This window comes from Arabidopsis lyrata (genome assembly GCF_000004255.2).
Source record: "Arabidopsis lyrata subsp. lyrata unplaced genomic scaffold ARALYscaffold_2, whole genome shotgun sequence".
Lineage (NCBI taxonomy): Eukaryota > Viridiplantae > Streptophyta > Magnoliopsida > Brassicales > Brassicaceae > Arabidopsis > Arabidopsis lyrata.
The window spans coordinates 15,820,438-15,841,460 of record NW_003302554.1 but is presented as its reverse complement, the minus strand read 5'-3'; the positions used below and the strand labels follow the sequence as shown (position 1 = coordinate 15,841,460).

Below are 21,023 nucleotides of genomic sequence, written 5' to 3'. Positions count from 1 at the left end.
TTAATTTGATTGCAAAACTAATCCTGAATTATATTATAGTTGTAAAAATAAAAATAACATTCATGAATCATTTAATCAAAGGACTAAGTACTAAGTACTAAGGATCAGTAGATGATACAAAAAGTTTTTACTACTTAATCAGTTCTAAGAGAATAATAATCACAAGTTTAACAACACATTGTTACATTTTAATCAAAATATCACAAAGTTTTTCTTCTTTTCAGCTCACATTTTGACTGAAGAAGACGACAGCCACAACTTGTACTCAAGGGTCACCCACCAAAGGGGCTTCAACCTTTGCACAGTCGAGGTTTCCACTAATCAGCGGTTTTTGCAGCTTTTTAGACCAATTGTTTAAGCTGATATCGGTTCGTATGGGTATGATAGCCAAGGGTGCTTCAGAGCCTCTGCTGCAGAAGGACGCTTCTTTGGGTTTATCTCAAGAAGATGAGCCACAAAGTCTGTGAATCCTTGGTCTCCCATTGGCAGCCGATGTCTCAAGGATGTTCTTTTCGGTATCAGGTACTCCAGTCTGTTGCTTTCCTGAACAAAATCAATTATTTCAGAGAGAATGTTCTTTATTAGCAAATGCTTCTTCCATTCAACATTAAAAGTCGCAGAGTTTTTGGGGTTCAGGGAATGTTCTTTCTAAGGTCTCTGGAAAACACTAACCTGGTTCCGCTCATAGAGCATTCGGTTTTTGGTGAAATATTTGTGGGAATCACGCCCCTTGGTAAGCATTTCATTATCGAAAGATCCTACGATTCCCATTACCCTTGCTAGCAAACTGGCTGGAGAATCATTTTGGAATAGAACCTGCAAAAGTAACTCCATATTAAACACGGATTCACCTTCTTGTCAGAAATCAACAACCGAACTAGACAATATTGTCTAGCTGAAACTCCAGAACTTACGTTGCCTGTACACAGTTCAGCCAAAATGCATCCAAGAGACCACACATCTATCTTTTTATCATAAGGAAGTCCCAAAATGACTTCTGGTGCTCGATATGACCTTGACTGGACATAGGAGCATAGGTGATCTGTCTCGAAACAGCTACTTCCAAGGTCAATGACTTTTATTTCACATCTGCTATAACTTTTAACCAATATGTTCTCAGGCTTCAAATCACAGTGTATAAGTCCAAGGCCATGTAGAAACTGAAGAGATTCAAGACACTGGATAGTGATTGACTGTACAAAACAGTACCACAGAGATTAGGAATCGGATCTATACGTATCTATGATGTATGGTAGTGATGAAGCAGACAAACCTGCAATCTTGGCATCGTGAAATAAACTTCACCACCTGATTCTCTGTTAAATTTGTGGAATTCGTATAGATTGGCCTTAAGAAGTTCACATACAATGAGCAAGTGCTCCTGCAAAAAAACAGCCAGGGAACCATTACACCAAACAATCTACGAAGAAACTTATTGCAAAGGTATAAAATAAAAGGTCCCAAGGGCATATGATTCACACTTGTGCTTAAATTGTTGAAGAGAAAGACACTAATCCAGAGATGAATGTACAAACTTGCAGAGCTCACAGCATCAACGAGAAAGCAGTAAAATTTTAAAATGAATTACATGGACTATACACATAATTATAAAGGTCATGCTGAACAAATCTGGAATAAGCTCCAATGACTCCATGAAATGAACCATGACCATGAATTAGATAAGTAAGTTATTCAACCGTGGGAAGCTTAACCATTGCAAGAATAAAAAAATTTGGAGAAGGGATGTGATCACTTACCCGGTAGTAAAAGTAATCATACAACCTTAGAAGATGGTATTTGTCAGCAGGATCATGCTTGTTGACATACTTCAAAAGTTTTATCTCGTCAAGACTTTGGTCAAAGAAGTCTTTGTTGTTCTTTATAATCTTTATACAGACGTCCATTCCTGTCTGTAAGTCATGCGCTTGTATGGCTTTACTGAAGGCTGCTGATCCAAGGTACTCAGTGACATGGTACCGCCCAGCAATGACCGAATTTAAAACCACGTTAAAGTTCTTTTCCTCTTCAAAACCAGTCCTGGTAAATATCAAACAAGTAATAAGAGAGCAACAATCAAGCTATATATAAAACTAACACGAGGTAATTACAGTGAATATATCAACTTGAAATATATTTTAACAACGTTGGACACAATACAAAATAGAAGCAATATAGTTAGTTCAATTAGTTATGCTATCTACAGTTTTACTTCTTACTTTCTTTCTTTCTGTTATAGTTCAAACCATAAAAGTTGGGGAGATATCTTACCTGTTTTTTCGATGCACAATTTTGAGGTCAAAGGTTTCAAACTCCTCCTCTTGGGCCTTAATTTGTCTAACTTGCTCTTGGACAGCCACTGCCTCTTCATCATCAAGTGCTGTCGCATTGTCATCCCCTACTTCACTACTATCATTTCTATCATCTTCTTTATCAGCATGCTTTCTTTCTTCGCAAGCATAATTTGACAGAGAAGAGGGAGATGAGTTTACAGATTTTATAGACGTTGCTTTATTATCTTTCACAGAACTATGAGAACTTGACGAATCACTACTTTTTCGTCTCCAAGTTGCAACCATATCATCCGTAGCTGTTGAAGCACTCAAACGTTCGGCGTTCCTATCTCTGGTTACTGTTTCGCGATTGCCTGACCATAATGATTTACTAGATTCTGCTAACTGCCCATCTTTTTGTGACGAACCAAACGAAAAACCACCATCAGTTTGAATCTTCACATGAAAACTTCCGCTTGAATCATTATCTACAATGTAATCTGGACCATCATTTTTACTTGCTTTCTGTTTATTCTTGTTTGGGCCATCAATATGTTTCTTATCTGACTCGGAGTAAAGCTGTTTAAACCTGGATGCTACAGGATCATGATCACGCGAGTACTCAAAATCTCCCTCACTGCTACCTCCAGCCAAACTGTCACGTACTTCACTGCCAAAATCAGCTGCATCACTATTAATCCCCACACCAATTGACCTGACTGAATCATGCTGATCATTTTCGAGGTAAACATCATCAAGATGAGATTTTCGATGGACATTTATGCCTTTCTTATCACCTAACGTGACAAGTTCATTTGACTGAGCTACAAACCCCTGCCAAACAGGCTCGTCACGCATCGAATTGAGCAATTCCTCCTCCATTAATTGCCCATCATATTGGGCTAATAAATCATTTTTCTTGCTAGCTGGATAAATTTCTGAGACCGTAAGTCTTCGGTCATTTTCTGAAGAAATAGGTTCAGCATCTTTTGATTGGAGATACTGTTCTCCAGATATATAAGAAGCCTCCTCGGCATAAGACTGATCATCCTCGTCTTTGTTTGCATCTCTTCCATGGTGATCAGGACTTCCGCGGGTCGTTCCTTTCTCATGATCACTTGGATAATCAATTTCATTGGCAAGAAACCATGTTTCATCTTCAATAGGTTGTCTGACATAACCAATGTCTTCATCATCCTCATACTCGTCAGAGTCCCAGTATTCATTACGGTAGTCAACAGATTCACTTAAACCATCACCAATAGTAGCAAAACCGGAAACAAGATCAGATGCGTCCTCTGCTATTCCCTGACTTACTGAAAGCCAGTTTCCCCCAGCAGATTTTTTCCCACCTATATGAGATAATTAGGAGATTAAAACTACTTTCACACCTGAAGTAAAACTGATAAGGCTCATGTTAAACTAAAAAAAAGTAAAAAGTGAAGCGACATGGTCCTTACAGAACTCAAAAAAAAAGCAGAGTGGGAAAGGAAGAAAATGAGAGCAAACAGTTGCAGATACTTTAACATGCAAAATGCTAAACCATTACTTGCTTTCTTTGGAACTGATGCTGGTAATTTGTCAATGCATTGTTCTAATTCATGAATTCATCAAAAATAAAACACGTTATTTCAGCAGATTTGCAGAGTAGCAATATGACAACCACAGTAGTTCCTACGGGAATGAAGGATATGAGAAAAATGCATGCATCTGGAAGATCAAAATCATTAATAAGATACCACATGCACTATCATATAGAACAACCATCATTCAGCAGTTAGAATGGAAACTTTGCAGTTATACGCCTACATTATCAAGCAATCTAACCTGATGAGCTAATTTCTTGTCCAATGGGAACATCAAGGTATGAGCCTATGAGAAGGGCCTCCTCATCATTGATTAGCCTTGGACCTGAACCATCACGTTCAAATTTTTCTTCACCGTGAAGACTCAGAGGATTGTCTTCAGACTTGAGCTTAACAGGAGGCAGCCTAGGAAACTCTTCCTTGCGGGTATCATATACAAGTGGAAGACCTAAACTGCTGATGTTTTTGTCATCAAAAGTGGATTGAGATTTACCAAAGAATAAAGCTCTTGCCACCTCGCTCTCCTGCTCCTTGATTGCCACCCTCACATCACTAATGTCTGCCTTTTTCTTTCCCTCTCTTTTGTTCGAGCTGCTAACCAGATTGTAACTGGTTGACGCATCCCCTCTGGAAGATTGAAAAAGAGTATCAACAGAACACTCTTTCCAGTTCTCTGAGGTATCTACGACATCTTCAGTTCTTAAAAGAATGCTACCCTTATAGCTGTCATGCTTCTCAGAATTTTCAACTAGCCGATCAATCTCATTTGTCTCCTTTATTTTCGACCCGGAGTTCCCTTTACTAGAATTCCCTTTAGTAGAATTTCCAGACCATAAAGTACTCTTATTGCCAAAGAAAACGATATCTTCACCAGTTTCCACTATCTTCTTATCGATATCAGCCAAATTCCCATGCCTCGACTGTTCGAATGCGTAAGAATCCACCAAACTACTACTATTATCATCAATGTTTCGATAAGGCTCCAAGGTACCATTTCCGGAAGTAAATTTATAGGAATGCGCATCAAGAGCAGCAGCATCACCCGAATTTTTGGAGAATGTGAAGCTCATCTCAGTTGATACAACCGTTTCCTTCTTGCTCGGTTTGTCAGCAGCCGGACCATTTTCCCACTTGATAACAGACCCATTGGTGCTAGTCCCACAGTCTACCTCTTTCACAATCAGCTCCTTGGAGACTTCACTATCTCGAGAACCTGACCTGCGAAGTTCATTTTCATGTGAATCTTTATCCTCAAGCTTAAGTTTCTGAAGAAAGCCATTAATGTCAGACCGGTTACTAAGCTCATGACGCAAAGCTTCCTCAGCTTGAGAGAAACGATTATTCCTAAGAAACTCTAAAATCCCATCAACAGAGCTTTGGTCCGTCATTTATTGACCTTTCACAATAGACAGGAGAACCACTGGCAAGAAAATCCCACCAATCCTGTACCCAACAGAAAAGATGAAAACTTTTTTCTGTTCAGATGTTGTCTGATACGAAAACAAATTGAAGAATCTTTCTCCCAAAACAAAATAGGAGAATCAAAATCTGCCCAAAACCAATACTTTCAGTCACATTTCAGAAACAAGCCAAGAGAAGATTTTTCCGGCAAACAAGACTCACTTTTGCTCATACGGAATGATGCAGAAGATGCGAACTTGAATAAAAACCCTTAGAAATCATGCTCCAAACGCGCCATCGAATACAGCTGGAGATCCGGAGAACCAAAAAAAAAAAACCAAATTGAAGAAGACAAGGGGCAATAAGAGTGCATCCAACGAGAGATGAAACTTCAGGTACGGCGAAGGAGGAAATGCGCTTACAGATCAAACGAAGAAGAAGAAGAAGCAAAGGAGAAGACACGCACGTTGAGGTTTCAATGGATGTAATGATTTCGGACATTCACTGGTAAACTAAAAAAGATTCCTAAATTTAAAAAATTAGGGTTCTTTCTTTCCAATATTGCAAAATTGTGTCTACAATGATATTGCTCATATCCAATGATTATGATTTCATTTTGCTTTCTTTAAAATTTTATACGAAATTTTAGTTCAATTTAAAAGTAATGATATTGCTATTTTTTACATATTTAAATGTAATGACATACCATTTTTTTACATTTTTAATTTCTTAAACGCGATTTCGCTTAAATATGTATACTTCTTCCGTCCCATAAAAGTAGATTTTTTTTAGAAATTTCATAATTTTTAAGAAATAATGTATAATGACAATTTTAACCTTTTAACATATTTTAAAGAGTATATTATTTATGGTTGTTTAATAATGGTAAAATAGGTAAACTGTTTGAAATTTGACATTGGAAACACAAAACTGCTATCTTTGTGGGACAAATTTTTTTTCTAAAAAATTCATTTTTGTGGGACGGAGAGAATATATTTTTAATCTATAACAAAAGACTACTAAAAGTATCCATTAGGTCAGACAGCTAGCAGTTAAAATAGCCAGTTGAATCCCTAAAATATACTATTTAAATATTATCAACAAATGTTTTACTCTTTCAACCGATCATAACCATTATTCAACAAATCATTTATACGGTATTGAATATTTGTTGTTGTTGTTGTTGTCACTATTTGGTAATGAATTGGAAGATGTTACAAACAGACAGAGACAAAGATAAACTACAAAGAGAACAATGGACACTACAGAGTCTAAGAGGACGAGTTATTTCATGTTCCATTGATGATAGCATTCACAAGCCTTACAAAGACCACCAGAGGAGTTTCTAACGCACAGCACTCTCTGAAATTTACTTCTATATGACACCTGAAATGATTATACCCTGTATATATAGAAATTACATAAATAGCATTTATAAATCACAATCGAAGGACTAAACTACTAAGGATCAGCAGATGATACAAAAACAGAGTTCTACTACTTAATCTGTTCTAGGAGAATAATGATCACAAGTTTGACGACACAGTGTTACACTCTAATCAAATTTCACAAAAGTTTTTCTTCTTTTCAGCTCACATTTTGACTGAAGAAGACAGCCACAACTTGTATTAAGGGTCACCCACCAAAGGGGCTTCAACCTTCGCACAGACGAGGTTTCCATTAACCTGCGGTTTTGCGGCTTTTAGTAGCTTAAGTAAAGACACCAGTTGTTTAAGCAGAGATTGGCTCGTATGGGTATGAAAGCCAAGGGTGCTTCAGAGCCTCTGCTGCAGAAGGACGCTTCTTTGGGTTTATCTCAAGAAGATGGGCCACAAAGTCTGTGAATCCTTGGTCTCCCATTGGAAGCCGATGTCTCAAGGAAGTTCTTTTCGGTATCAGGTACTCCAGTCTGTTACTTTCCTGAACAAACCAATTTTTTGAGAGAGAATGTTCTTTATTAGCATATGTTTCTTCCATTCAACATTAAGAGTTGCAGAGTTTTTGGGATTTAGGGGTCTCTGGAAAACACTAACCTGGTTCCTCTCGTAGAGCATTCGGTTTTTTGTGAAGTATTTGTGGGAATCACGTCCCTTAGTAAGCATTTCATTATCGAAAGATCCTACGATTCCCATTACCCTTGCAAGCAAACTGGCTGGAGAATCATTCTGGAAAAGAACCTGCAAAAGTAACTCAATGATAAACACGGATTCACCTTCTTGTCCCCAAAAATCAACAACCAACCCAGACAATATTAACTAGCTGAAACTCCAGAATGTTAGTTACTTTTAACAACCAATGATGCAGTTACTTTTAACTCCATCTACTGTTATTATAAATGACACAAGTTTCTGGCAAATTTTGTTTATTTAATAGCCCGAGAAACAAGCTCCCATGTAATAAAACAAATTTATGCGGAGTATAGATATGCAAATTTTGTCTCTCTTCGGAATGTATTTTGCATGAGAAAAAATAATATGATGAAGCAATGACATCAGAAATGCACCAAGTCAATGGAAATGCAGGACTTACGTTGCTTGTACAGAGTTCAGCTAAAATGCACCCAAGAGACCACACATCTATCTTTTTATCATAAGGAAGTCCCAAAATGACTTCTGGTGCTCGATATGACCTTGACTGGACATAGGAGCAAAGGTGATCTGTCTCGAAACAGCTACTTCCAAGGTCAATGACTTTTATTTCACATCTGCTATAGCTTTTCACCAATATATTCTCAGGCTTCAAATCACAGTGTATAAGTCCAAGGCCATGCAGAAACTGAAGTGATTCGAGACACTGGATAGTGATTGACTGTACAAAAACGGTCCCAAAGAGATTAGGAATCGGATATATATATACGTATCTATGATGAACGGTAATGATGAAGTGGACAAACCTGCAACCTTGGCATCGTGAAATAAACTTCACCACCTGATTCTCTGTTAAATTTGTGGAATTCGTATAGATTGGCCTTAAGAAGTTCACATACAATGAGCAAGTGCTCCTGCAAAAAACAGTCATGGAGATTCCATCACACCAAACAATCCACAAAGAGATCTACTGCAAACCTACTTGGTTTTCCATGACCCCTTTTATATTTCAATAAATTGGCATATGTGAGACCTTTTAGAAGTTAATACCGCAGCTTCTTAGCAATTTTTACCTGATTAAGTGGTTTCTACCTCCCCTAAAGTTACCACTTGGTCCCTATTGATATACTATCAAATTTTGCAAAAGGGATGTGATCACTTACCCGATAGTAAAAGTAATCATACAACCGTAGAAGATGGTATTTGTCAGCAGGATCATGCTTGTTGACATACTTCAAAAGTTTTATCTCGTCAAGACTTTGGTCAAAGAAGTCTTTGTTGTTCTTTATAATCTTTATACAGACGTCCATTCCTGTCTGTAAGTCATGCGCTTGTATGGCTTTACTGAAGGCTGCTGATCCAAGGTACTCAGTGACATGGTACCGCCCAGCAATGACCGAATTTAAAACCACGTTAAAGTTCTTTTCCTCTTCGAAACCAGTCCTGACCAATATCAAATAAGTAATAAGAGAGCAGCACTCTCAGCTATAAATAAAAGTATAAAATTAAGACGATGACGAAATTTTTTAACTAGTATTTTGGTCTAACTTTTCAAACGAATATACTTATCCTAGGTAATTACAGTAAAACATATCAACTTAAAATATTTTCTCAAAATTGGACCTGATCAATACAAAGCAGAAGGAATGTAGTTAGTTCAATTAAATATGCTATTCACAGTTTTACTTAAAATGATGTTTCTAGGTTGAAAAGCAACAATCAGAGACAAAAAAAAAACATCATGTGTAGCTCTCCTAAACAAGAAATAAAGCGATTACTGTTGTAATTTAAAACATAAGAGTTAGGGAGAAATCTTACCTGTTTTTTCGATGCACAATTTTGAGGTCAAAGGTTTCAAACTCCTCCTCTTGGGCCTTAATTTGTCTAACTTGCTCTTGGACAGCCACTGCCTCTTCATCATCAAGTGCTGTCGCATGGTCATCCTCTTTTTCACTGCTATCATTTTCTTTATCAGCATGCTTTCTTTCTTCGCGAGCATAATTTGACAGAGAAGAGGGAGATGATTTTACAGATTTTAGGGACGTTGCATTATTTTCATTCAAAGAACTTCGAGAACTTGATGAATCACTACTTTTTTGTCTCCAAGTTGCAACCATATCATCTGTAGCTGTTGAAGCACTTAAACGTTCGCTGTTTCTATCTCTGGTTACCGTTTCACGAGTGCCTGACCATAATGATTTACTAGATTCTGCATGCATTAACTGCCCATCTTTTTGTGACGAGCCAAACGAAAAACCACCATCAGTTTGAATCTTCACATGAAAACTTCCGCCTGAATCATTTTTACTTGCTTTTTGTTTATTCTTGTTTGGGCCATCAATATGTTTCTTATCTGACTCGGAGTAAAGCTGTTTAAACCTGGATGCTACAGGATCATGATCACGCGAGTACTCAAAATCTCCCTCACTGCTACCTCCAGCCAAACTTTCACGTACTTCACTGCCAAAATCAGCTGCATCACTACTAATACCCACACCAATTGACCTGACTGAATCATGTTGATCATCTTCGACGTAAACATCATCAAGATGAGATTTTCGATGGACATTTATGCCTTTCATTACAAGTTCATTTGACTGAGCCACAAACCCCTGCCAAACAGGCTCGATCCGCATTGAATTGAGCAACTCCTCATCCATTAATTGCCCATCATATTGGGCTAGTAAATCATTTTTCTTACTAGCTGGATATATTTCTGAGACCGTAAGTCTTCTGTCATTTTCTGAAGAAATAGGTTCAGCATCTTTTGATTGGAGATACTGTTCACCAGATAAATAAGATGCATCCTCTGCATAAGACTGATCATCCTCGTCTTTGTTTGCATCTCTTTCATGATGATCAGGACTTCCGCGGGTCGTACCTTTCTCATGATCACTTGGATAATCAATTTCGTGGGCAAGAAACCATGTTTCATCTTCAATAGGTTGCCTGACATACCCAATGTCGTCATCATCCTCATACTCGTCAGAGTCCCAGTATTCATTACGGTAGTCAACAGATTCACTTAAACCATCACCAATAGTAGCAAAACCAGAAACAAGATCTGCTATTCCCTGACTTACTGAAAGCCAGTTTCCCCCACCAGATTTTTTTCCACCTATATGAGATCATTACGAGATTATAACTTACATTCACACCTGAAGTAAAATTGATAAGATTAAGGTTAAACTAAAAAAGTAAAAAGTGAAGCGACATGGTCCTTATAGAAAGCAGAATGGGAAAGGAAGAAATCTAAACCATTATTACTTGCTTTCTTTGGAACTGATGCCAGTAACTTCTCAATGCATTGTTCTAATGTATGCATTCATCAAATTAAAACATGTTACTTGCAGATTCGCGGAGAAAAAAATGTAGCTAGTAACAATGTGATAACCACAGTAGTTCCTATAAGAATGAAAGATAAGAGAAAAATGCATGTCTTTAGAAGTCCATCTGGAAGAGGAAAATCATTTCAAACAACCATTATTCAGCAGTCAGAATGAAAACTTAGAAGTTGTACGGCTGCATTGTCATGCAATCTAACCTGATGAGCTAATTTCTTGTCCAATGGGAACATCAAGGTATGAGCCTATGAGAAGGGCCTCCTCATCATTGATCAGCCTTGGACCTGAACCATCACGTTCAAATTTTTCTTCACAGTAAAGACTTAGAGGATTGTCCTCAGACTTGAGCTTAACAGGAGGCAGCCTAGGAAACTCTTCCTTGCGGGTATCATAGACAAGTGGAAAACCTAAGCTGCTGATGTTTTTGTCATCAAAAGTAGATTGAGATTTACCAAAGAATAAAGCTCTTGCCACCTCGCTCTCTTGCTCCTTGATTGCTACCCTCACATCACTAATGTCTGCCTTTTTCTTTCCCTCTCTTTTGTTCGAGCTGCTAACCAGATTGTAACTGGTTGACGCATCTCCTCTGGAAGATTGAAAAAGAGTATCAACAGAACACTCTTTCCAGTTCTCTGAGGTAGCTACGACATCTTCAGTTCTTAAAAGAATGCTACCCTTATAGCTGTCATGCTTTCCAGAATTTTCAACTAGCCGATCCATCTCATTTGTCTCCATTATTTTGGACCCGGAATTCCGTTTAGTAGAATTTCCAGACCATAAAGTACTCTTATTGCCAAAGAACACGATATCTTCACCAGTTTCCACTATCTTCTTATCGATATCAGCCAAATTCCCATGCCTCGACTGTTCGAATGCGTAAGAATCCACCAAACTACTACTATTATCATCAATGTTTCGATAAGGCTCCAAGGTACCATTTCCGGAAGTAAATTTATAGGAATGCGCATCAAGAGCAGCAGCATCACCCGAATTTTTGGAGAATGTGAAGCTCATCTCAGTTGATACAACCGTTTCCTTCTTGCTCGGTTTGTCAGCAGCCGGACCATTTTCCCACTTGATAACAGACCCATTGGTGCTAGTCCCACAGTCTACCTCTTTCACAATCAGCTCCTTGGAGACTTCACTATCTCGAGAACCTGACCTGCGAAGTTCCTTTTCATTTGAATCTTTATCCTCAAGCTTAAGTTTCTGAAGAAAGCCATTAATGTCAGACCGGTTACTAAGCTCATGACGCAAAGCTTCCTCAGCTTGAGAGAAACGATTATTCCTAAGAAACTCTAAAATCCCATCAACAGAGCTTTGGTCCGTCATTTACAATATGCTTTAACCAATCCTGTAACCAAGAGAAAAGATAAAATCTTTTTGTCTGTTGAGATGTTGTCTGATACGCAAAACACTCTTAACCCAAAACAATTTGGAGAATCAAAATCTACCCATAACCAATATTTTCAGTCACATGAAACAAGCCAAGAGAAGATGTTTCAGGCAGACAAGACTCACGTGTGCTCATACGAACTCCAATAAGCGCTTAAAACCTCTAAAAATCCTCAGGAATCATGCTCCAAACACGTAAAGAGCTGAAGATCCGGAGAAAAAAAAGACGTGGAAGTGGATCCAAGGAGAATTGAAACTTCTGCTATGGCGAAGGAGAAAATGCGCTTTAAAATCACAGATCAAACGAAGAAGCGAAGGAGAAGCCACGCACGTTGAGGTTTCAATGGATTGTAATGATTTCGAACATTCACTGGTAAACTAAAAAATAAAAATTCCTAAATTTAAAAATTAGGGTTCTTTCTTTTCAATTTACAGATGTCGCTTCTTTACAATTTATATGGTAGAGTGTATGTATATAATGCAAAAATTGTGTTCTACTTAATGATATTGCTAAAATCCAAAGATTCGGATTCGCATTGCTTCTTTTAAAAAATTTCGTTATTTATTAGACGAATTTTTGTTTCAAGGGAATCAATCTTTTTTTAAACTATACATATAACAAAGCCAAAACAGAGCTTTTTTTGGTACCCATTTAACAAAAACGTGAAAAATAATATTATACTTTTTCTTCATTTTTTTCCATTCACTCACTACTATAACTCTATAAGTGAATCTTTATCTAATAATTCACAAGTCATTTTACTATTAACTGCAATTCTATCCATCTGGATTAAGTCCCAAATTTTCCACTTTCACTATTTAAAATAATTAAACTTTATTTTTTTAATTAAAGAAAAATACACGAAAGAAAACAAATAATCCTCTTTTTACAACGTCTTCGCCTCCTCCACGATCTTGATATCACCACTTCGCATCTCTTATCTCGTGCAACGCACGGGTTAGTACACTAGTAACCAATATTAGACAAATCATTTCTACTAGATCAAATTATCATATGATTAGCGGTTTAATCAAAATTGCTTAAGAATTGATACATTTAAAAACTAAAAATCAATTCAAAAATATTGTAAATCTTACAAAAAGTGGTCTCCTAAAGTCGGGTCCGAATCTCTCTTTTAGTCATGTTTAAAAAATATTTAAAAAAACATTTACTTCTATACGGCAGTATGGCACATGAGATTATCATCATCATGCCATGGTAATATATAATCCCAATTACTTAACATTGATGATGTATATTTGCATCTTTTTATATATGTCTTGACTCTTGACAGAGGTGAAGCAAGAATTGATTTTAAGAATTCAAATACCATTCATCGATGATGCAAGCAAGAAAGAAACCAAAACAGAACTTGACAGCTAGTCTTATATATTAAGCATATGATCTACACTTTTTGACCGTAAATAGGTCGAATGTAGAGAGACCAAGATGTATGAGTTCTTGGATACAAAATAATATGTATTATCTTCTAAAGCGAACTCTTGTAAAGTAGCTAAAAGTAGTCTTTATATAAGATATAAACCGAGGAAGTACGGACATCAAAAACATCGATTGATATAAATCTTAAAGGAAATTGTCAAGCTGGGTTTGCAAATCCTGAATGGAGATCATATTGATATTGGCTTGTTCTTCAGCTGAGTACTCGGCTTTGAGCAAAGACTCCACTTGTGTATGAGCTTCCACAATATTTGTCCTGAATAGAAAAAACATATACATAGGATCATTATTCATTATTTAAACTAGCAAGAGATTTGGTTTCAAACATAAGGGATTAGAACAAGCAAATATGAAACCAGCCAAAGATCATTTACATGGTTGGTAAAGTTGCAGAGAAATGGACTTACTTGATCGGCTTGAAAAGTATGGTCCTTGTTGATGGGTTTTGCAAATAGAGTTTCATTTTTGCTAAAATCGGAAGCAACTCTTGCTGTATTGCAGCGTATACCTGGTTGAAATACATGAAATACAAATCAGCCTACCCCTATGTGTGGAGGAGAGATGTGGTTTTGCATTCTGAGTTATGACGGTAATTAAAGCTTAAATATGCAAAAAACCATTGCGGGTTATATATATATGATCTACACTGATTCTCTCTTTTCACATTGAATCAATCACTGTAAGAGCATAAGCTTATTAGGAACCACAAATGCATGTTCAAGGTATCATTGACATCTATATTCGTTACCACTTGAAGGCTAAAGAACTGCCTATGAACAGAGTTTTCAATATCATTGCTCAGTAAGGGAAGCTGCATCCTTCAGAGCTTAATAGGGACAAGAAATAGCTGCCATCTCTATTTCTGAGATATATCGTGAAGAAAAAGAAAAAACTCAAACAGTACATTATCTATCTCATACCTTTTGAACAAGTTCAGCCACCTTTTCTGGTGTCGCGAAAGCTTGTTCCTTCAGCGGCTTAGACATGACAGAATCAACTTTTTGATTCTGAGTTCCGGAGGAAAGAGCAACTTTTATGGCTGTGACCTGCATATAAGTAGACAATGTGTAAACATAGCAAAACTATTACGCTATTCCATTAGGAGAGCAAATTCTTTGGACAAGATAGATCCTTTCTTCTCATTATCAGTACAGTGTATTAGATAGATAGATGTGTCATCGACACAACTTAAAACCAGACAGTGTAAAAGATGCTGACTTAAACTTTTTCGAGGACATCTAGAATCTTAACAAAACTTTGAAAAACATTTTTCCAGATAAAAGGTGAAGGAGCAACCCACCTTGGTCACAAATGAGAGCATAGGATCCACAACTAGCTTAGTTACTGACATGATGAACTCCTCACAAGTTGTTTTAAGACATTTTTCCAGTTCCTGCGAAAATAAAGGTCTATGCATCATTCCCATTCATAGTAAGTAATGCAAGGATCCAGCATCAAAGAGATGTCCAGGTAAGCCAGATACAACCAACAACTTGCCATATCTTTTGAGCCTACTAGCATGGCAAAAATATAACCCAGACCGAAACTAAATTTTTAATCTTTCACCAATACTGGTACATCAGTCTCACAGAAAATTGTAAAATAAAATCAACACATCTTAGTGGCAAACTTTTATGTAAATATGAAGCATATCTGCAAATGATAGTGGAAGGAAGAGAAAAATCACCAACCTTCTTGGCATCTATTTGACTCTCCAAAACTCTAGGTGACAGGGTCCTTGCTAGAGAGGTTGACCTAGACCAGTCAAAAAGTGACGCTTGACCTCTAAGTATCCTCCTCAAGTGTTCCTAATCACATTTTTTACATGAATTATTGGAGAAAGTTAGCAAAGTCATCAACAAAGAAAGAAACTGAAGGAGGAAAAACATCTGAAATCTGCATAAAGATAAGCACCTTTTAAAGATAAAGAAAAAATTAGACTATCATACGAAGTAGACTTGAATGTCGAGGAACTAACCAGTAAATGAGAGAAATCAAGCTCTTTGTGGGTGACTGAAAATTCTATGTCAAAAGGGGCAATCTGGAAAATATAAATATTGTTTAAAATCATTGAATTATTTAGCAAAAGAAGCAATCTTAAGATAGATCAGCCATAACCTGTTCTCTCAAGATAAGGAGATGCTTGATAAGGAAAAGCTGTCCATCCATTGTAGTTGATCGCTTAATGATAAGCTTGCTCGCTTTCTGTTACATATTTGACAAAATAATGTGGACATCTCAACTATGGTACAGGTCGAGCAGATGTAAAAGCTCGGTAATTAAACAAAAACAACATAAAAATCTTTAATAGAAATGGCACATCTTCGTGTAATTAAAATTGATAATGCCATTGAGAATAAGGATAACTGAAACGTGAACAAAAATCAAGGCGAGGAAAATCTGGTTTTCTAGCTCGCTTACTTGAATTGAGAGTGAGCAAACTTCTACAGCTTCCTGTAGAACAAAAGAGAAGGTTTGTTAAGCAAGTTGTCCTAAACATGAACTGGTATCTTTTGACAGAATGGAAGCAATAAAGTTACTGATAGTCTTGCCTGTGCTAGTCCAGTGAAGACGGCAGGCTCCAAGCAACGATATAATTTAGATAGACAAGAGAGAGTCTTTTCCAGAGGTGGATACCAAGTCTTAAACACATCAGCGTTTTCATCATCCTGCAAACTCAGAATATAAGTATACAGGCTACAGCTAAAGATTACCAAAACCATAGAACTAATTTGAGAATTTCATTCTACCCCGAGATCAGTTTCAGATATTGTATTAGGAGATCCTTCCAGCTTTGCAGGATAATCCAGATCTTCATCAGAGGGGATATAATTTGCAATCTGCAGAAGTAAGAAGGATCTTCAAACAGAGCAACTAATACTTGCAAAATCCTTTGAGGCTAAACAGGATGACATAGCCGAAACTAGTAAATTTCTCCACTTAAAAGTCATTCAGTATCACAGTAATAATACAATTGCATCTTATTAGTATAGTAAGGTGAATCGTCTTAGTGGTGACAACATACAAAGTTAACTGTTTCTACATAATCGCAGATGAAAAGACCACACATATGGAAGTAAAGGCAAGGTAAAGAACTTGTAGGAAAACTTAAATACGACACCTCATCTCGAATATATGTTCTGGCACGGAAAGTCAATCTCTCATTTACATCGGCCAAAATTCTTTGTAATGTAGGCCTCAGTCCGGCCAGTGGTTCACTCTGTCTAGCTGACTGGTCCCCCAAGACTTCAACTTTAAGGATATGAACGAGCTCACATAGAAGATCAATATTTGCTTCGTGAATCAGTTTTGGGCGTAAAATGTCATACAAGTACGTAGACCTGTTCAGGAACAAGCAAATGTGATCAATTGGATGCACCGCATAAGATATATCAACCGAAAACAATTTTGATCACTTACTCATATTTTCTGAATCACACACTTTTAAGAAGTCATATTCAGATTCAAAGAAAGTTGACTACAATGTAATGGATTCACCGATTACAACAACTACAGTTTACTGGAAGTTTCACATCAGATATAACAAACAAAATCATTTCGGAAGATACTAGCCATAAAAGTTCATATTTGCTCCAAATTCAAAACATCACTTATGCTTACTCATTTCTCTAAGCTTTTAAGAAGTCATAATCAGATTCAAAGAACATAGACAGCATGGCATAGAAAAACTTACAAAGGATCCACTAAAGGTGCCAGACTCGAAACTTCTTCTGATGATGCTGGAAAGAAATGAGTAAACAGTTGATGCTCCATATGACAAACCTGAAATTCATAATGGAGGTTAAGACATGTGGTGCAGAAATTTCATGTTCTGCAAAACCAAGCCCATTATCCTCAGTTGCTAAAGCTGATAATCCAGCCATTGTCTCTCTCAAAAAGACCTTCGTCTTACCTTTGAAGTCGCACAGATTATCAACTATATTAACATTCTCATTTTTCTATATGTTTCTATCCCTTATAATGGTGTCCAATTCTACTAAACTGATATAGCTCCTATTAACCCTCATGAGTAAAGCAAGGTATTCGTCCCTTTATTTTCCTTCAAATACCTGCATCAGATATGCACAACCCGATCTAGTCAACGATGGCAGTGCCTCTTTCTTGGCAAAATCAGATACTCGTTGGTGTACTATGCCTTTGACCTGATAATGTGAAATGAACAGTAAACAGGTGAGTCTAGTTACTTGCAGAGAGAAAACTAAACCAAAGTGTAGTCCAGAAAATGAGCTCACAAGCGAGAGCCGTTGTTCACAGTATAGTCTGTGGCATTCTGCAAGGATTTGAACATATTCCTTTCTTGCTGACCTACTCTCAATCTCCTCCAATACAGGTTTAAGCTGGACCAATAATTTTTCGATGTTTAATGTCATAAGATATAAAATATCGCCATGCATAATCTCAAAAACAAACTCGCAAAACTGACATCGAATAATGCTACAAAAGCTCATTTTCATTGTTCTCTTATCTAATATTGTGACCCTAGCATATCTGCACTAACATGGGAAGAAAATCAAAATGTATCACCTCATTTGCAGCAGCCTTGAAGCGAACATATATAACAGATGCCTCGACACCCTCCGAGACAGATGTTTTGTTTCCACCTGTCCCACGAAATGCTGCCTGAACCTGACAATGGAATCAATTTGTATGTCTTAGGGAAACTAGGTATAACCTTACCTAACAATTCACTCTACCTGCATAGATTACATGCATAAAGATATGCAATATATGAAATATACACAGTTACAAGAACTATATACATGCTTCTTGTAAGCTGTGCAAGAATACATGCATATTAGAAAGAAAAATTACCTGAGAAGCAGCCGTTTTAAGCACTGCAAGAATGTAAGTTCGAATCATGCCCAAGGCCCGCGACTGTAAAATATATAAATATTAGTACATTCTATAACAAATTACAATATAATAATCTCCACTACAAATTCTGGAAACAATATATGAGTTTGTGCATGCGTATGAACTGTGACCCACGCGTCTCTTAGTGAGAGACACAGAGAAAGAGACAGGAGGGGCTCTTCGTAGTACCTGGAGCTGACGAAATTTGAGCAAATAAACACTTGACTCTGCATATTGAGGATTATCTTCGATGTACCTACAGAATTCAAGGTAAAAGAGACATATTTCAATCACTTCAAGGGAAATGGAAGAATTAGTGCGGCATTCTTATAGAAAATTGCCAAGTAGTGGATGTAAATTTCATAATATTGAATTCAACACCAATTTACTCACGATATGCACTCATCCAGACGTTTCAGTAGTGGGAGAAAGTTTGAGTTTGACACATTCATATTTGGTGAATAAAAATTAGACGATATCTGCGAAAAAAGAAGGAGATATTAGAGCAGTTTAACACCTTGTTGAGATATTTTCTCTTAAATCTACAACCAGCCTTCAGTAAAGTACTATGAACTAAGTACCACAAGTAGGCCAAAATTCAAATAGATTACGTTAATGAATAAAACAAGAGCACCATCCGAAGCAACTACACGCTGATACTGTAACATGTGTCAAAAATTATGTAGGTAGGCCAGAATGTAAATCTTACATTCTCCAATTCATCAAAATAGTTGAGCTTACTCCTTAGAGCTTCTGCAAACTCCATCAATTTCTGCTTCTCCATTAACTAGAAAGGTGGAAGAAAGTGAAAATTAGCTCAGGCAAGCAAACTACAACAATCAAATAGCAGAAAACTCTTGATCAGCCATGATTCATTAAGCATCTTTCGTTTGTCATTTCGATTATGTATAGCAGGTAGGATGGAAAAACATGCAAGAGATTAATAGAAAAGAATACCAGTCGGTCACATGCATCATGAAGAGTTTTAGTCTTTGTTGTTACTCCTTGATGTTGAAGCTGCAGTTCATTAAATAGGTCAAGTGTTTCATCAACCTGCGCAGGAGAAATCCTAAGGTCAATAATGAAGCAGACGTGTTATAATTTGTTGGCAAGGTAAGACCACAGCATTGTATATAACTTGGTGAAAACCTGCCTGGTGGAGTATATCATCACATGTCTGGATGCGCTCAGTTAAAGTGTTGACATAGTGCCGATACTTTTCCTCTGTCTAAATCAGAAAAGAGAAAATCATTTAGACAAATTTCAAGTAATCTTTTCCAACTTTTAACCAAGGAACAACATGACTATCACTAACCTCAGACTTCATCGCTGATTCAAGATCAGTAAACCATTTGTAGAACTGTAATAAAACCAACATATATCGAAATAAAGACACATTAGTACACATGTAAAGATGCAAGAAAAAGAGATGCTCACAAATACAAAAGCAACTCCTATAGTACTGCAAATCAACTAAGCATGGTCTTTCTCGACAGACGTCACAGATCTTTGGAAAATTAAGTTGCAGGACAAGAGATTACCTGATTGGTATTAACCAAAACAGCTTCAATTGCTCCAGAATCTCCCAAATGTGTGTCCTCTACTGAGACAGACAAGCCATTCTCGGGCCTGTGAACATGCTCATGTACCTATAACCATGAACTAACACTGACATCAAACCACAAAAAAAACGGAAAACATTCTCAACAAAATCCAAAACTGAAAACCTCAGACTCACAAGATTGGCAGGAAAGGGCCGCTCAGCGACTGCGTGGGATAGAGAAACAATAGCTGCTTGTTGCTGCTCTGTCAAAGGAGCGCTCTGCAACGGGAATTACAATTCAGTATATTCTCAACAAACAGAGCATCATTCAGATCCAGGCACACTGGACACTAGACTCATCAATGGATCTTCCTGGATCAAAGCCGAGCTCAGATTGTACGATTACCTGTTCCCAAGTAGAAGCGAAATTGTAGCCTTTGGAAATGGCTCCAGATTTGGGGAGGCTGGAAGACGAAGCTGCCTTAGTCGCCATTGTCTATGGCGGTTTCTTTCAATCTCGGCTTTGATTTGAATCGTCACTCGGAAGAGGAAGACGATGATCGGAAGCGTTATTTTTTACTCTTATGAGATCTGGAAGGAGGGCAATAACAGATTGTATCGTCACTCTCATAGGGACATTGACTCGATCACTCGCATGGTTGAGAGCACAAATCCCGAATCGTATATCAGCTTTCAGAGCGGAGAACCCGTGTCTGATCTGCTTCTTCTTCTTCTTCTTCTTCGTTCATCATCTCCGGCGATCCACTGTTACACTTTTCTCATTTTGGGCTACTTCCATCGTTGGGCTTTCTTATCTTTTATTGGCTTCAATTTGATAATAACTACAAGGATTGGGCTTTTATAACAACTAAGGCCTTCTTGCCTCTTTTAATTTTAATGCCAAACAAAACAAAACATAAAAACCTTGAAAATAATTTTAATATTTTTTTGTAAGCGAGAGATTTTGGTGAGAGACTTACCAATGCACATGCTCTAAGCGATATATTTGATTAGTCCGCAGATGTATATGTACTTGTATATCTTGTTACAAACTTTGTTTTTG

At 37.2% G+C, this 21,023-nt stretch overlaps 3 protein-coding genes across 7 annotated transcripts; all 3 read right to left on the bottom strand.

Annotated features, from left to right (window-relative positions):
• Positions 1 to 46: 46 nt before the first annotated feature.
• Positions 47 to 12,042, bottom strand: LOC9323549. 4 transcript variants are annotated; one of them, XM_021035757.1, is made up of 8 exons: positions 5,480 to 5,801; positions 4,098 to 5,404; positions 2,269 to 3,622; positions 1,758 to 2,037; positions 1,274 to 1,381; positions 915 to 1,193; positions 673 to 816; positions 47 to 543 (listed from the first exon to the last, which is right to left on the bottom strand). In XM_021035757.1, the coding sequence occupies exons 2-8, from the start codon at positions 5,242 to 5,244 to the stop codon at positions 355 to 357; spliced, it is 3,501 nt and encodes a 1,166-aa protein (XP_020891416.1). In that variant the 5' UTR covers positions 5,245 to 5,404; positions 5,480 to 5,801; the 3' UTR covers positions 47 to 354. The 4 variants fall into 4 exon arrangements, with proteins under 4 accessions (XP_020891416.1, XP_020891415.1, XP_020891417.1 ...); XM_021035756.1 differs by having other exon boundaries at positions 4,098 to 5,299; XM_021035758.1 differs by having other exon boundaries at positions 4,098 to 5,564; positions 5,680 to 5,801.
• Positions 6,638 to 12,474, bottom strand: LOC110231044. Its single transcript, XM_021035761.1, has 7 exons — positions 10,889 to 12,474; positions 9,163 to 10,462; positions 8,508 to 8,787; positions 8,151 to 8,258; positions 7,787 to 8,065; positions 7,291 to 7,434; positions 6,638 to 7,177 (listed from the first exon to the last, which is right to left on the bottom strand). The coding sequence occupies exons 1-7, from the start codon at positions 12,018 to 12,020 to the stop codon at positions 6,989 to 6,991; spliced, it is 3,432 nt and encodes a 1,143-aa protein (XP_020891420.1). The 5' UTR covers positions 12,021 to 12,474; the 3' UTR covers positions 6,638 to 6,988.
• A 966-nt stretch (positions 12,475 to 13,440) lies between these two features.
• Positions 13,441 to 20,742, bottom strand: LOC9323548 (conserved oligomeric Golgi complex subunit 3). 2 transcript variants are annotated; one of them, XM_002887438.2, is made up of 25 exons: positions 20,367 to 20,742; positions 20,156 to 20,239; positions 19,959 to 20,066; positions 19,733 to 19,777; positions 19,571 to 19,645; positions 19,375 to 19,470; positions 19,127 to 19,204; positions 18,811 to 18,896; positions 18,607 to 18,673; positions 18,376 to 18,438; positions 18,088 to 18,189; positions 17,796 to 17,900; positions 17,613 to 17,705; positions 17,237 to 17,325; positions 16,664 to 16,883; positions 16,293 to 16,382; positions 16,095 to 16,211; positions 15,964 to 15,996; positions 15,661 to 15,747; positions 15,521 to 15,583; positions 15,234 to 15,350; positions 14,843 to 14,935; positions 14,463 to 14,588; positions 13,950 to 14,050; positions 13,441 to 13,798 (listed from the first exon to the last, which is right to left on the bottom strand). In XM_002887438.2, exons 1-25 carry the CDS (start codon positions 20,451 to 20,453, stop codon positions 13,669 to 13,671), a joined length of 2,355 nt encoding a protein of 784 aa, XP_002887484.1. In that variant the 5' UTR covers positions 20,454 to 20,742; the 3' UTR covers positions 13,441 to 13,668. The 2 variants fall into 2 exon arrangements, with proteins under 2 accessions (XP_002887484.1, XP_020891011.1); XM_021035352.1 differs by lacking the exon at positions 20,367 to 20,742 and having other exon boundaries at positions 19,959 to 20,079; positions 20,156 to 20,242.
• Positions 20,743 to 21,023: the final 281 nt, after the last annotated feature.

Bases quoted from the DNA above. Each gene is read 5' to 3' on its own strand.
- LOC9323549 (XM_021035760.1), bottom strand. From the start codon at position 5,244: ATGACGGACCAAAGCTCTGTTGATGGGATTTTAGAGTTTCTTAGGAAT. The intron at 1,382-1,757 runs GTAAGTGATCAC...GTTTTTTTGCAG, and splicing joins ATGATTACTTTTACTACCGG to GAGCACTTGCTCATTGTATG. The intron at 544-672 runs GTTAGTGTTTTC...GATTTTGTTCAG, and splicing joins TGCTCTATGAGCGGAACCAG to GAAAGCAACAGACTGGAGTA.
- LOC110231044 (XM_021035761.1), bottom strand. From the start codon at position 12,020: ATGACGGACCAAAGCTCTGTTGATGGGATTTTAGAGTTTCTTAGGAAT. The intron at 8,066-8,150 runs GTTTGTCCACTT...GTTTTTGTACAG, and splicing joins TCACGATGCCAAGGTTGCAG to TCAATCACTATCCAGTGTCT. The intron at 7,435-7,786 runs GTAAGTCCTGCA...TTACTTTTGCAG, and splicing joins CTGAACTCTGTACAAGCAAC to GTTCTTTTCCAGAATGATTC.
- LOC9323548 (XM_002887438.2), bottom strand. From the start codon at position 20,453: ATGGCGACTAAGGCAGCTTCGTCTTCCAGCCTCCCCAAATCTGGAGCC. The intron at 15,997-16,094 runs GCAAGACTATCA...TTTGTTCTACAG, and splicing joins TCTTCACTGGACTAGCACAG to GAAGCTGTAGAAGTTTGCTC. The intron at 13,799-13,949 runs GTAAGTCCATTT...TTTTCTATTCAG, and splicing joins ATACTTTTCAAGCCGATCAA to GACAAATATTGTGGAAGCTC.